The following is a 15,815-nucleotide window of genomic DNA, read 5'->3' as shown; positions in this document are numbered from 1 at the left end:
TAAAAGATTTACGAACTTAAAACTCAAATATGATTCCATTTGGTGATGTTTCATGCCATTTGTTTTTCAATTTTGAGCGAGGTGTTGTTTTTTCTTAAATTTTATAAGATGTACATATCGGTCCTAGATGTAGGAGTGATTGTTCCGATATGTCCAGAAGTACGACTGTCATTACTAATATTACGGAAGGCAAAATAAATTACTGTCACGGATAAATGAATTTTAAAGCGCACACAGGTGTCCACCGACTACAATCAAAGCCTCTTACCTCCTCGGATAGTCTCAGCATCCGCTTGATATTGCTGGGTAGCGACTCGAGCAATCTTTTAACTGGCGGAGACATGAGATCTTCGTCCAGATGACAGGAGTCTAGTGATCCAGTTAGGATGCTGAATACCAGACCCACAATAATTGTGGTGAGGAAGCCAAGCAGTGAATACCACAAGTACGATAACTTGTACAGTTCTAACCACCACCTGAACAAAAAAGCAAGACACGTCAGCCTTCGGATGATCTCTCCGAAGTTCACGCGACATATACGAGGCGCGTCCTCAAAGTAAGTTTCCCACTCGTCCCACAGCTAGCAAACCTTATATTGCGCGAAGCGACTGTGCGTACGTGATAGAGCAATGACGTAGCATGGCGCATGCACTAACGGCACTTCCCGCGTTCTCACAGTAGCATTGTTGCAGCTGTTGAAGATGGAGGTTCTTATTCCAGCTCCCGCCGACTGTGAAGTGCGGTCAGTGATAACGCTAGGCCGCACACGGCTCGACGGACAGCAAGTCTCCTGCAGGAGTTCAGCTGGGAGGTGTTTAATCATTCACCCTACAGCCCGGACCTCGCTCCCAGTGATTTCCATCTTTTCCTACACCTCAAGAAATTCCTGTCCGGTCAGCGTCAGCGTTTTGAGAATGACAGAGAGGCGGAGATGGTTGTCACACAGTGGTTCCAATCCCAGGCGGCAGACTTCTACGACACAGGTATTCAAAAGTTGGTCCCACGGTATGACAAATGTCTCAATTCCGGTGGCGAATATGTTGAAAAATAGCTGGACACTTGCTGTATCTGTTGCAATAAATATTTCCATGAAATTGTGTTTTGTTTCTGTAAACGGCCCTAGGGAAACTTACTTTGAGTACGCGCCTCGTATTATCAGCTTCAGCATGGAAACGGCTTACGTATCACATCACTTGCAGAATAAATTCAGTGTTTCTAATTGCTCTGGGGAAGATCCAAAATGATACCGTGAGGAGCCCGTTTGATACGTACGTAATAATGAACAAACACAAATCATCTTTGACATCTGTATTACATAAAACAGTTTCACGGTTGCTTGAGCCCAATTTAAACAAGAGTGGACATTCCACAAATTTTAAAATAACTGTAACCTGTGCCACAGCTTATTTGTTTCAGTGCTGTACTTCTGCAACAGCATGTATTGAAGGAAAATAGAAAATTGTTGAAAAAATTAAAAAAAGCTGGTAAGACGCATACATAGAAAACAAATCATTCCCCACTGATTTTCACACTACAAACACAAAAAAAAAAAAAAAAAAAAAAAAAACATAAAATGACAAGAAAAATTACATAAATAAATTCAAAAACTGGAAATCCACTTTAGTAAAACACATATTTATTCCATAGCATATTCTGGGCCCCACAGTGAATTATTTAATACATAAATACTAAACCACTTTAGAGTCTTCTGGTTTGCCTTGCCATGTAGAATGGTAGAAGGGCGATGAGTCACCCTGATGATGGAGGCAGCAGAATACACGGTCCTACAACCCAGACGACAGCCATCTTCACACTGGATGTCAAGAGAACATCAAAACCTACTACCATATCAGTAACGACACACTTACCTTGTTTCCTGGATTTGGATGTCTGGGAGTGTTGTATAAGGAACTTCAGTCACATTTTCACACGCACAACCTGATACCGTGGTAAACTTTTCTTCGTACACGATTACCCCACTAGCCAGTGCAATCTGCGTGCCAATTCCGATCCACACAACCAAACCCGTTGCTATGGCAGCCCCACACAATGCACCCTGCAATCAGAACACACCCCTTCATGAATAAGAAATCATGCCATTTGGAATTAAGACCATTTTTCTCATTTTTAAAAATGTTAATAAACATAATTAGATTCAGTTAGGTTATCAGGCAATTTACAGAGATAAAATTAACAACACATGTAAGAAAGTCTGAATGTTTTCTTAGTTACTACTGAAAACTTCTAAATAAACAAAGACGATAAAATAACGGCTTGTTTTACTGAAATTACATTGGACATTGTCATAAATGATAGTCAATGTTATTAAAAGTATCTACACTACACACGTAATACACAAATTATGAATGTACTTGCACAGTCTTCTTATTCATGGTTGTTATTGTTGTTTTGATTGTAATAATATAATAATAAAATTTATTATGGGGTGGTTCAGCAAGAGATAACATGTCGCATGCCCAGTACGCTATAAGGAAAATGCTGAACGCTAAATTTAACAAGGCCAATGATTTTACTTCTGTGTTCGAGAAAATGAAATGCAGTTATTTGTGTTCAAAACTCTAATTTCTGGCAAATATTCAGATCTTACCTTAGAATTTGACCAAGGGAAGAACATTCCAAGCGAAAACAACCCAAGTGTTATTCCTCCAACCATTCCATTGAAACTGAGAGCTATCTGAAATAATAACATATCTGTGCTAAGTGGCGGTATTCTATAAAAGATTCAAATTTTTATGATTGTGAGAATATCATATTATTAGCCTGTCCACTGTTAATACTAAAATTAAATCCGTGGCGTAGCAGCTCCAGAGAGCCAAAGCCGACTAGCTTGACTGCTGGCCTCACGTTCACATGCCTAAGCATAGAGGAACGATCATCCAACCAGATACAGGGTGACGTGTAGTCAGCACGACGAACCCCCAGCCTTTGCTAGCTTTCCTGACTGGATTAAGCTACTCATTGTAGCTCCCCAATTTCCTCACGATGCTGGGTTGGCACCGTTCGAAAGCTCATGAGAAAATTTCTTCTCCCCCGAGACTCGAATCAGCGCGCATTCCGTATCGCCGGTCCGAAGCATGATGCCTCAGACCGCGCGGCTACGGCGCGGGACTACTGTTAATATTACATTTTATAAATTACAGTGCATCCAAACTGTGGTGCGTCATCTGCTGCAGTTATATTTCTATGAACGTTGAGGCTAAAATCACAATTTTTCCCTCTACCACCCAATCGGGGCCATCACTTCAATTACGGGGATTAATTCATTTCTAAAACAGGATAAATAAACTGCAGATTGAACGGTTGTATGGTAACTTAAGAGGTTATAGGTACAAAGGAAGATGTAAAAATGGGCACAAATGGTTAATTATTAGACAGGAGTAAAATATTTCGACCTCTTACAAGGTACAATTCCGTCATTTACTGGGAAGACCTGAGGATAACAACAAAAGGTTCAGTGATGAATGTTAGTCCCCCAGAATTTTTTTTTTTTTTGTAAGATACACGTTAGAAGTTTTGTCTCTAAGTTGTCCAGCTTGATTGCTGGTTCCCGTACCTGGAGCACGCTCCCCATCTGCTCCACGACAAACACGAGCCCGAAGCTGAGCAGCCCAAAGATGAAGGAAATCCATTTTCCTATTTTCGCTCCCTGCTGCTCGGGCAATTCCCATTTGAGTGCTCCGTGGATAAAGTCTTTCACCATCACAGCTGTCAGGGAGTTCAGAGCTGAAGCCACTGTGCTGAAATTTGCATACTGATGACAAACACATCCTACATGCCCATTTACACCTATTTGCGTGCGCGCGTGCACACACTACACTTAGGCCTGTACTGCCTCATCGCTGTTGGCAGAATGCATTTTTTGGAGAAATTTTTGTTTCTACGAGGCGCGTCCTCAAAGTAAGTTTCCCACTCGTCCCACAGCTAGCAAACCTTATATTGCGCGAAGCGACTGTGCGTACGTGATAGAGCAATGACGTAGCATGGCGCATGCACTAACGGCACCTCCCGCGTTCTCACAGTAGCATCGTTGCAGCTGTTGAAGATGGAGGTTCTTATTCCAGCTCCCGCCGACTGTGAGGTGCGGTCAGTGATAACGCTAGGCCGCACACGGCTCGACGGACAGCAAGTCTCCTGCAGGAGTTCAGCTGGGAGGTGTTTAATCATTCACCCTACAGCCCGGACCTCGCTCCCAGTGATTTCCATCTTTTCCTACACCTCAAGAAATTCCTGTCCGGTCAGCGTCAGCATTTTGAGAATGACAGAGAGGCGGAGATGGTTGTCACACAGTGGTTCCAATCCCAGGCGGCAGACTTCTACGACACAGGTATTCAAAAGTTGGTCCCACGGTATGACAAATGTCTCAATTCCGGTGGCGAATATGTTGAAAAATAGCTGGACACTTGCTGTATCTGTTGCAATAAATATTTCCATGAAATTGTGTTTTGTTTCTGTAAACGGCCCCAGGGAAACTTACTTTGAGGACGCGCCTCGTATTACGTCTACGAAAGACTAGTCATAGAACAGAACTGTAAGGACTAGTCAGCACTGGAAACATTTAATACTTACCCAAGAGATGCACTAAATATTCCTGCTACAAACAAGCCAGGCACACCTTGTAAATGTCCCATGTAAGTCATCACGTACAAAGGAAGCAGCTGATCACGTGCTGTAATTTCCTGAAAGATAAATTGCAAATAAAGAAAGTACGCCACAGGGTACATCATGTCGAGTTGACAATTGACTGTCTTGGGCTCATTCTTCAATTGTAATTAGCTAACTTTTTTTTAGCGTAAATTTTATTTACGAAGAACGTGGATTTTCCTAAATCTTCTTTTGAATATCAACATTTTCACAAAATGTTCTTTTTGTTTTGATATTTATTTTATAGTACCGTTCAAGTCGACATATATCATGAGATTCTAAAGAAATTTGCTTGTCTTCATGAACTACAACTTAAAAATATTTTCATGTAATTATATTATATGATTTGAGCTTCTAAGTAATTCAGCCTACCCCTTCCTGCTCTTAGCCTGAGTTAGACCTTTGACATTGCAACAGATAACATAAGAAAATTATCATGTGAGGGGAGGGGGGGGGGGGACTAGTCACAGCCTATTTCCAAAGAAGCAAAATGAAAATAGAAGTTGTATTCTGTTCCCAAGTCAAGATTCAAGCAAGGAATATTCACAAACTAAGGCGGAAAAACCACTCTTTATATAATCATAATACGTACAAAACTGTAAATAACCGTGGGCTGTCCCCAAGTACCGAATGACCACAAAATGTTAAATACGACTGCATTACTCACACTATTCTTAAGGGGGTCACAGTCATGGTATGCGGCATACATGATCATTCCCGTGTAGAAATTTATGGTGAAAATCAAAATCAGGCCACCACAACTGACCCACAAGGCTCTGCAAACATTAAAACAATCATAAAAATAGAAACTTGACAGTACATTTAAAACGTTTAGGACGGATGACTAGCAGCATACACACGTCTTAGAACTGTTCACGTATTTTATTTACATAAGCATAAATAATGTCAAAACCATCTTAATATTATGAAATGTGAAATTATAAAAAGTTTGTATTAAAAAGATTTGTAAGTTTTCCCTATTAAATCTTTGAAATTTTTCTGGTGTTAAAAAATCCAGACCTTTGTAAAATGTAGTACGAAATGTCCGTCAATTTAAACGTCACAGCCCCTGTGATCACATAATCAGAAAACCATCCGAAGTTTACTCAGCACATAACACATTAAGTATAATTCCAGTACGGTTACATGAGAGATGACGTCCTTGTACGACCACAACAGTGAAAAATCATGATGACCCAGAAAATGGCAAAGAAACACCAGAAGGCCAAAGTTTCCGAAACGAAAGAGCACAAAATTTTTCTAACCACGTGTGGCCTGGCTCGGTCTTGCACAATCCACTGAGAAACACCACATAAATTCACAAAGTCATGCAAGATGGCCATAGCACAATATGGCAACCCATACTTTATTGTTCTTTTTGCCATAAAATTCTCTCTCTTTCACGAAACTAACATCAATGCCCACTAACCCAGAACTGAACATCGCGCTGGTTCACAATTCCATCTAAATGAAGCAAGACTTGTTTAGAAAACTATCCGCTGTGAAGAGCAACCTCTCTTATTCGAGTGGCAAAATTTCAATTAGTCACGTTTGGTCGAAGGCCGAAGGCCCCTTTCCAAACTCTTCGGTGAGTCCGCACAATACATGTTTTACAGGAGACTGCTGCGTTCTGAAATACGCACGTAAACACCTCTCCATTAACGTAACTCTTCCTGTTTGTACAAAACAAAACAAAGCTTGACTTTCACTTTCCGCGTGACGGCAAGGAATCATGGCGAAACAGAATGACAGAACTTGAGCGAGGTAATTCTTATATAACATTACTTCAGGCTTATAGTATTTTATATTTGGCTTTTCAAAACCTGACAAAATCTCTAAGCACTTAAAATAAATCTTTCTTATCAAACCACTAAATATAAAAAAAACTCAGCCCCCTTCACCTCTAAAGTCTTAATAATTGCATTTTAGTTACAATCCATCCACTGTAAGGCATTAATGGTTTTGATTAATGAAGGTGGCCGTCTTCTAGGTTTTAGTGCCACAAATGTAGTCTGGTAAACTTCTACTGCATTACACTGTAATCCAGAAGACAGTCTGTTTAAATCTATAATACAACCTGCTTGCACTGCACGGACTAACACAAATATTCTGGCACAAAATGTATGTTAGACTGGCGAAGCTGAAATACCGCAAACTGTTTCTGGTGCTGAAAGAGATATTTCGTTTGAATGGAGGGGAATGCACTTTACGAACACAGGAAACTTACTGTCTGGCTTGTGTAATAGATTCCACCGAGAGATACTTCTGTACTGACGCTTGATTTGAGCAAAACATTGTCAACCAATAGAATGTTCCACCAATCACGACCGACCAGAAACTATGTCGTACTGTGGGACTGGGATCCATCCTGAAAACAATAATATGAGTACCATAAACAACAGACAGTCTGGATAAAACCGGTCTGCAGAGTTCCGTATTGCATCAAACAATTGGAGATCAAGATAAATTCTTCACGAGGACAAAGATGGTTCTCGAAACATTAAACCATCAAACCACCTTATATGGCTGGTAACCCGAGAAGTATTTATAAGCTTCAGATCATAAATTGGAGAAAGCTGAATTATAGTTACATATATTTTAGCCCTTAGTTTATTAACACTTTGAAGCCCAAACGTCTTCTAAATAATTTTTGAAAACCCTGTTCCTATCTTTAAAAAACAACAAATCTCTATTGCAAATAAGAATCAGCGAATGCTGTTTACAGAAGCAATCCCTTTTAACTCAGAGAATCATATGAAATCCAATCTGTTAGGAACGTGCAGGGTTACTGAATGATAAACGCATGGTACATACACTGACCATTGCACATTTAAAGGGTTATTAAAAATCCTATATTATAATTATGCCGAAGATCAAACTCAAGACACAACCATTTTACATTTCTTATCATCATCACTAAAACCCAGTGTCGGTCTTGGCCGCCTCTTTTGGAGGTTCCTTAATCTATTTAGACAGTTGGTAGGACTCCTCGGACGAGGGATCGGCCCATCGCAAGGCACAACACAGAAAGACGCGGACAAACATCCATGCCTCGAGCGGGACTTGAACCCACGGTCCCAGGGTCCAAGCCTTAGACCGTGCAGCCACTGTGACTGGCATTTTTACATTTCTAGTGTATCTGTTGAGTTTCGGCGGTAGATTAACATCTTCAGCATGCGCAAGTAACCGATTCATACCAGTTCTTCCTGATCATCACCGAGGTATTAAATGTGAAGAAAATCACACGGGGAAACTTTTGCAAGAGAGATATCGTATGAATAATTATAACAGAATCCGAAAGACATGCGAAGATCTCAAACAGGGCCATTAATTACCGCAGTTTCAGATTTTCTAGTTCAAATATCCCTGAAGCACTTACTTGAACAACTCAATCCTCTCAGAAACAGAGTTATGGTTCCAAACAACTCCTGACCCTCCTGCCATCCTGTCGCCCACTCCCAGGACCACAAGTATCGAGCCAACCAAAACAGCGGCTTGAAATGTGTCCGTTATCATAACGGCCTTCATGCCACCCTGTCAATGAAATCAGTAAGCAGGAAAATTAATAATTTGATGACTCAACATAAAATGATTATACATGTCAAATGAATTTAATAGTGCACATTCTGAGCCACAAAAATCAAGTAATTAAAAAATTGCTGAAGTACAAAATCAGAACTGATGTAAAGGTACCGCTCGTATCATAATTCTGTTCATAATTCCCTTGTATTTGCCTGTATCTGGCTTTCCTATACCCACCACTAATTATAATTATTTATACTAGGCTGAATTAAACAAAGATGCCTAATTTAAAGAAGAAAAAAGTTAATTAATGTTAACAGTTTTTCCAAGATGTGTGACCAAACTTAAGATAAAGACTACACTTTGCTTAAAGTTCTATATTCCTTGGCAGACAAGTTGGCAGGGCAGGCGACTAAGCATTGACGAGAAGGTCAAGTATGTGAGTCGAAGCCATGATAGCGGCGTAAAGTATTTTCTAAAGTAACTGTCTTTCTAATGTTGAAATTGTATTAACAAAAATACTCATATATTATTCAGACGGATTTTTCAGAATTTGTATGTGAAATTCAAACCAAAATAAAATGAAAATGGATACCTAAATACGTAGATCGCGATATTCAAAAGAGAATGTGCAAGTATTGTTCGTCTATAAACAAATACAGTCAGACAACTTTTGTTAATGATTAGAAACAATCTGTAGGTTAGGTTTCATCAATATTATCACTTCATTACTTTCGCTGAATTGGCCAGGGATGCAAGTTTTTTTATTTTACATTCTGTAACTTGTCCATTGCCAACCTTAATTTTACGTTCCGTGTTAAAATCTGACAAAAGGCACGTATTTCCCATGTAGTGGCGGGAATACTCCGTCTTACAGAATATCTCTGAGATGGCCCTCTATATAAGTACACCTTAAAGAATGCAGTGACCTCCGTAAGACTGCTTTATCCCAACAGCAACATTCCCACACTCATAATTCTCACGTGTTTCCGGAGTGACTCACTGACTGGCCAACGGGAGCAACTGACATGAACCCCATTGATAGTACACATAGTGAGGCGAGGTAAACGTGGGCTGACCTTCCTCCAAGAAACAGGGATGCTGTCTGGACTCTTGAGTTGGTCACTTAGGTTCAAGTTGCTTCATCCCAGAGTCCGCGAAGACGGGAATCAGATCTGTGGTTGAAGCTCAGGGATTTTGAACATCTTATTATGGATGCCAGGTCCGAAAACAGGCCTTTTCGAGGGCTAACACACATTATATAAACTATAATTGAATACTTTAATAAACAAACGTCGATGCTATATTGTCTGAGATACTGAATTCATCATTAAATAAACCATTAATAATAAACAAGAACATTTTCAAAGTATGTGCATTTTGCAAATAGTATTATTATTTGTCTACGGTCACATTTGAACACGGAACTTTTAAATCATAATGGCGATTAACGACAAGTCATTAAAAGTAAAACAAATGCTTCACTTGCATTTCCAGCGTCACGGATAATGCGAAGAGAAAATGCGTACGATGACAATAAACAATGCTTCCTGCTTTTTAACAAATATTACTGGACTGCATATGTTTAACGGACAACATTTACACATCCTCTTTCAAATTTCATGACGTACATACTTAGGTACTCATTTCCAAATGCCTTTGGTACGAGTCCCACGTGGGCCTTGCTGCCTCCATCATCACGGCACCCTGATGATGGAGGCAGCAAGGACCTCTCAAACGTTGGTAATCTCCTAGACTACACGGCGCTACAACCCGGAAGACAGAAATCTTCAATGCGACATCCATCAAAAGAGAAAATGACATAAGAGCTGAGGTAAAGTCAATTATCAAAATTAGTAAGGAAGATTAACAGACTAAATAAAGGTTCACAAACACCCGTACCTGTGAAGCATAGAAAATGCAGACGATGTAAATACAAGACACGGCGATGTAGGTGTTCAGCCCTGTCACTGCGGAGAGCAGAACAAAATCACAAAACAGTTGCATGACATAACGCAAGTAACGTGAGAAAATCAATGTAACATGAATTTTGTTATATGATCCACTTCGCCGGATTCTCAACTTCGGACACTTCATTTAAAATCTTTTTTGTGGAATAACTGAAGTAAGGCCGCCTTAACTTCTACCACATGAATAGTTACATTCAATTCTAAATGGTTTTGACGACAGTAGTTTACACTTAAAATTATCTGTTGTCAGGACTTTTTACGTCGTCTGTTCTTTAAAACCACGACGTTTCAGAGGCTGGTTCTGTCTCCGTCTTCAGGTTTTATATGGTTTCAGAACTGGTCGCTTACAGAGCTGTATGAACGGTCTCATAATTTTTATTTTATCATTTAAGTAATATAATCTACTGACAGAACCCATACTTGGGTGGATAGGTTGAAATTATTGCACGATTTACATTGTCCAGTCTAAGGGACCCAACAGAGTAGGTACCTCTCACCTGAAGACGGAGACAGAACCAGCCTCCGAAACGTCGTGGTTTTAAAGAACAGACGACGTAAAAAATCCTGACAACAAATAATTTTAATAGTTACATTATTCCACACCAACTGATACTACGGCAGTCCCAATTTAAAACTACATTAAAAATTTAAGAATCACATTTTACGGAGGTCACAGTGATGGGTCAAATGGTGTGATCGCAAACATCTGTTTGTCTCATTAAGAAAATGAGACTTGGAGTTTCATATCTGAATCCAGAACAGGAGTTAGAGCACTTTTAAAACATCAAGTTATGTCATACATATAAATTTTTCTTAGAAATTCGTAGACAAATAAATAAATAAATAAATGACTATCTGATCACTAAAACTGGTAGAAAATATTAGAGAAATATTTTACTATTCAACGAAACACTGGCATAATAATAACAATATATCATCGTCAATGACTCTTAGGGGAATTTAACAATATTTTATCTCTGAACCATCTTATTTCGAGACCAGGATCCGTCACCGCTTCAGGTCTAACGTTTGGGATCATAACCCACCACTACGAATGGTTGCCCCTTGCGAAAAATGATTAATTCTTTCGCATTTCATGTTGGGCTCTGAGCTATGAGAGGCAGAAATGATTCGACTCTTACCATGACTCAGAGCTAAGGCAGGCGCGTACACAGCGACCGACGTGTACAGGATCATCTGTAACATGTACATGGCCGCTCCGTACGTCCGGACATACGAATTGAATCTCATCTCCAAATACTGCAATGCAATTGAAGATCCATTATTATTGTATATCTTTTGCTTATCAAGTGTTATTATCACTAAAGAGCATCTGAAGACTGTTGTCTCATCTACGACAACACTTTACGCATTCAACTCCAAGGTTCGAAGGTTTAGCAGGATGCTACTGCAATGTGAGGGCAAGGCTGATAAAGAATAACATCTAAAATCAGGTCTTTCCTTCAAGTTTTCTGATGAATAATCATATTTGTTCATATTATAATGCATAGTTTATTGAAAAAGGAAGTAACCAGATCAAAGACTCTTAAACTCGATGGCAGCAAAAGCCGACACCAACCTCATATGCCGACGTGAGCTTCAGATGTCTGTACACAGGCAAGTAGAAGTGCGATGTGATCGGAATCACCAGCGTGAAGGCGATACACGTCATCCAGAACTGAGTCCCGTACACATACATTTCTGCTGGATTTCCTAGTAACTCAATGGCTGTTATAAAACTGCAATAAATTCAATAATTAAGTGATGCAATGCTGAAGATTCTCACTCTGATACTTCAATAATTAAATAACTCGTTTTAACAATTTCTCAACCCGGGAAGAATTTATAGGTTCATCCCCTCTTCGACTGGCGTAAACAAGAGTCGAAAGGTCCACACAAACAACATCCGCACATGAAATTCCCAAATACATTCAATGTATATACCACATTGGCTATAATGCAGAATTATTGCAGGTCGGAGGGGTAAAGCGCGGCTGGGGTGCGACGCTGACAACTCAGCCCCGTCTAGTAGGAGCTATACCGCCTCTGCCCCAAAGCGCATGCGTGGCGAATAGCGAGACAGCTCTACTTTAACGGCCTACTATTGCAAAGTGATACTACACCCGAAGTTCATTTTTCTTAAAATTTCATTTAATATTCAGCATTACAAGAAGTTTCAAACGCAAGTTGTAGGACGGAGACTGTGCCATGGTGACCCAGCTTCACTGCCAGGTCAGTCCACGTAAGATACGTGACACACGAAACGGCATCCGGACAGGATTTTCTCCGAGTTCTTCAGTTTCACCTGTCAGTATCATTCCACCGGTGTGCCATGTTCACTCTAGGGGATGGATGACGGGCCTGTTGGTGGCTACATTTCCACGCAAACAACGTCTCACCCCATCACCGAAATAAAGAAGATGGGTGATGCACGTAGCTTGCATGGGCAAGATGAGTAACGCACACAAGGTTCTGGTTTGGAAAACCTGAAGGGAGGAGACAACTCAGAAGACCGAGGCACAGATCGGAAGAAACGGATCTTAGGGACGTGAGATTTGGAATGTGGATCAGATTCATCTGGCTCAGGACAGAGACCGATGTAATGATCATTTGAACATGGTAATAAATTTTCAGGTTCCGTAAAAGATGGGGGGATTCTTGGCTGACCGAGTGGCTACGAGCTCGTCAAGAAGGGGTCTGCGCCGCGGAATTAGAAAGATTTTTTTATACTTAATTTTTATGTCATGTCCCCTGTATTTTGAGAAAATTTATACACTTCAGTTTCAGTCCCATGTAAAGCAGTAATTCTGAAAGAACATTAAATTCACCCATCAACACACAGTGTAGACTCACGCTACACTTCAGGTAGTGTAAGAGGTGTATTATTAAGAATAATCAAATCAAGGAAGATGAAACGGGCAGAAGACGGTGGAGATATGAAATCCATATAAGATATTTTGGCACAATACCCAAAGAAAAGAGACTATTTTTTTTGCAGAACTAGACTTAGATGGCAGGATAATATTAGAATAGATCTTAAATAATACAGGAAGTTAGAATTTAGACAGAATTCATCTGTCTCAGGGTGGATATTTGGAAAATGGTTATGAACCTTTGCGTTCCATGAAAGACAGAGTATTTCTTCGCCCGTTGCCAGATATCGATAAACGCGACAATAAAATTGGTTTAAGAAAGGGATTTTAAGAGAGAGATGCTCTCCAGATTGTGATTCAGTTTACATATCAATGTAATTGTGTACTTAAATCTTTAGCTACTGTGCAATTCACAGTTTAGACCTCACTAACCTCGACGCTAAAGACATTGCCATAGGAAATGTCCCCATCGAACTTCCTCCAAGCAAGAAGTCGCTCGCCGTCTTCTGCTTCGGGCCAAAGCACCCATAGAACAGGCCGATGCCGGCAGAAATTATCAACGTGACAGCCAAAATAACGTAATCAGGCCAGTGGAATCTGTTGTGGTTTCCGCACGCATCGGTGTCGTTGGAGAAGTTGTCCACGCCGTACAGGATCTCTGTCATTATCGTGGGTGAAGCCATCTTGCGGGTTTCGGCCGCTGCGCCTTCTCTGTTTTCTTCTCAGCTGTACGACGCGCTTCAGCTCCCTGTTGGGAGACAGACAGACAAAACTGTAAACAGTCTGATAAATACAAAAGGCACCCTCCATTAAAGTGGTGCATTTTAGGGTTCCGAAGAACCGCGCCTTGCACTTCATAATTAAGATGGCAGCACTAATAACAATACCAACAGTGAAATAAGTTTGTAATTTACTTATTATGGATCTCGACAACGAACGTGTCATATGTGGAATGTAAGCATCAAGAATCGACAACAGGAATTTTAATATTTAATAATATTTTGTTTTCTTGACACATTATTTTATATGTTTATTTTACTTCTGTAAATAAATATACTTAATTTTGTATATTTTTATATTAAGAGTTAAACTCTCATAGGCAGCTGTATGTACCACCAGCTAAAACAATACACGACTAACTCTGTTTTCCACGCATGGATTTCGTATGATTCTCAAAATAAAGAGAAACTATTTTCTTAAAACTGCTTTAAACAATTAGCTTTTTTAATGAACAAGTGCTGTGATTTGTTTGTTGTAGGAAATTAATATTTAAATATCATTTAGACGAAATTAAGTTTTCGGTGGATTAAAGACAACTCGAATTAAATTTAATTAATCTTGATGAGTTTACATTATCTTGAATTTCTCTTCGTTTCCTTTTTTTAATTGTTAAATTTTTTTTTGGATTTTCTATTTTAATTTCAGGTTTTAAGTCTTTAATCTTTAACGTCTCTCATTTGGCATTTTTAACTGAAACTCTCCTGAAATCGGCTCAGCTCAATTGCTATTCTATTATTAAGTAAAGTTAATTCAGAAATTCCATACCGTCTATTAGTAATTGCCAATCAATAGCGTGCAGTCTTCTTGTTTAGGTTAGGTTAGGTTAGGGAATCTACTTTAAAAATTCGAACTTCCCTCTGCCGTAATTATTAATGAAATGGTTCAAGAATAGTGATCGAGAAATCACGCAACCAATTACCAAGGCGTGTTCTATTTGTCAAAAAATAAATCAAACTGAAATCAGAAAAAGAACAATGCCGTATTAAGTGTTGGAAATGTCCACAGCGTGATGAGGCACTGTCCAAACTATCGATACATAAAACCGAGGGTCGATAATTTGATATAATTATTCGAGATACAATCAAAGTAAGGAAAAGTATTTGTTACGTGCTGTGCTCTCTTTTGAAATGCATTTCACGTGACATTGTGGACTGTTCTTCGAGAAGTGAAATACATCTTTTCTAAAAATAATCACGGCAGAGATTATGGACATGGCTGTCTTCTGGGTTGTTCCGCCGTGTAGTCTGGCAGAAGTTTACAGACGTTTCGGAGGCATCGCCCAGATGATGGAGGCAGCAAGGACCCAGAAGACTGCCATCTTCAGACTGACCGCCTTGAAAACCTCAAATCCTACTTAATGAGAGATTATTGTTAAGTCAGTTTTGCGGAGAAATTAACTTATCCGTTTTTCAAGAGACTCAGTCAGTGACCAAGACATTGCGACCTTGGACAAAGATATGAATGCGGCCAGATATAATGAAAGGGTTTTAGAACCCTGCTTTATTAAATGTTAAAATAAATACCTTTAATAATACTTGGACTCATTATAATTTAATTTCATGAAGATTTAATTAGAACTTTCAGAACTGATTTTTCATCAGCTGCCTGACAAGTGTCGCCTTCTGGCGTTCAATTCATGTACGACTAGGTTACGTTACGTCCATGCTCCGACAAGCAGACTCTAATATTAAAAGCTGCTGCAAAGAACGAGATATTTACTTCAGGACAATATCAGAAGTTAGTCGGATTTAATCCTGAATTTCAGGGAAAAGATCGTTTGAAATTTTTTTGGCCTTGAGCTCTCCAGGATAATAATAGGACAAGAACAAGCGAATTTTTAAAAAAAAAACTCAAAGTATGAGATGATTGGTACATGCAGTGGGGAAAAGAAATGCATATCAGAACTAAGCGTTGCCATTTTCAAGGTTCGGAAGGCTTTCTGAACTTGTTCAACCTCATACCCACCCTGAAAATGGCAGCTGCAATGTTCGCCGAAACGTCGATTAAT

The 15,815-nt window shown here is 39.6% G+C and overlaps 1 protein-coding gene across 6 annotated transcripts in view; it reads right to left on the bottom strand.

Annotated features, from left to right (window-relative positions):
- Positions 1–15,815, bottom strand: part of LOC110837328 (sodium-coupled monocarboxylate transporter 1) — a 41,408-nt gene that overhangs the window by 4,525 nt on the left and 21,068 nt on the right. For 5 of the 6 annotated variants that reach the window (XM_087345401.1, XM_087345400.1, XM_087345399.1 and 2 more), the window contains exons 2-13: positions 13,460–13,775; positions 11,734–11,893; positions 11,297–11,414; positions 10,087–10,154; positions 8,042–8,196; positions 6,890–7,030; positions 5,330–5,438; positions 4,588–4,697; positions 3,575–3,758; positions 2,609–2,695; positions 1,869–2,056; positions 269–476 (exon numbers count right to left, since the gene is read on the bottom strand). In XM_087345401.1, coding sequence (XP_087201527.1) covers positions 269–476; positions 1,869–2,056; positions 2,609–2,695; positions 3,575–3,758; positions 4,588–4,697; positions 5,330–5,438; positions 6,890–7,030; positions 8,042–8,196; positions 10,087–10,154; positions 11,297–11,414; positions 11,734–11,893; positions 13,460–13,710 — 1,779 coding nt within the window. In that variant the 5' untranslated portion in view covers positions 13,711–13,775. Of the gene's footprint in view, positions 1–268; positions 477–1,868; positions 2,057–2,608; positions 2,696–3,574; positions 3,759–4,587; positions 4,698–5,329; positions 5,439–6,889; positions 7,031–8,041; positions 8,197–10,086; positions 10,155–11,296; positions 11,415–11,733; positions 11,894–13,459; positions 13,776–14,572; positions 15,286–15,815 lie in introns of those variants that run through there. The other variant, XM_087345403.1, reaches the window with a different exon arrangement.

The sequence above is a fragment of the Zootermopsis nevadensis genome, unplaced genomic scaffold (assembly GCF_977971745.1).
Source record: "Zootermopsis nevadensis isolate Lab colony 2312 unplaced genomic scaffold, Znev_1.0 Znev_ptg000009l, whole genome shotgun sequence".
NCBI classification, from domain to species: Eukaryota; Metazoa; Arthropoda; class Insecta; order Blattodea; family Termopsidae; genus Zootermopsis; species Zootermopsis nevadensis.
Note: the sequence above shows the minus strand (reverse complement) of the source record. Positions and strands in the feature narration are given on the sequence as shown.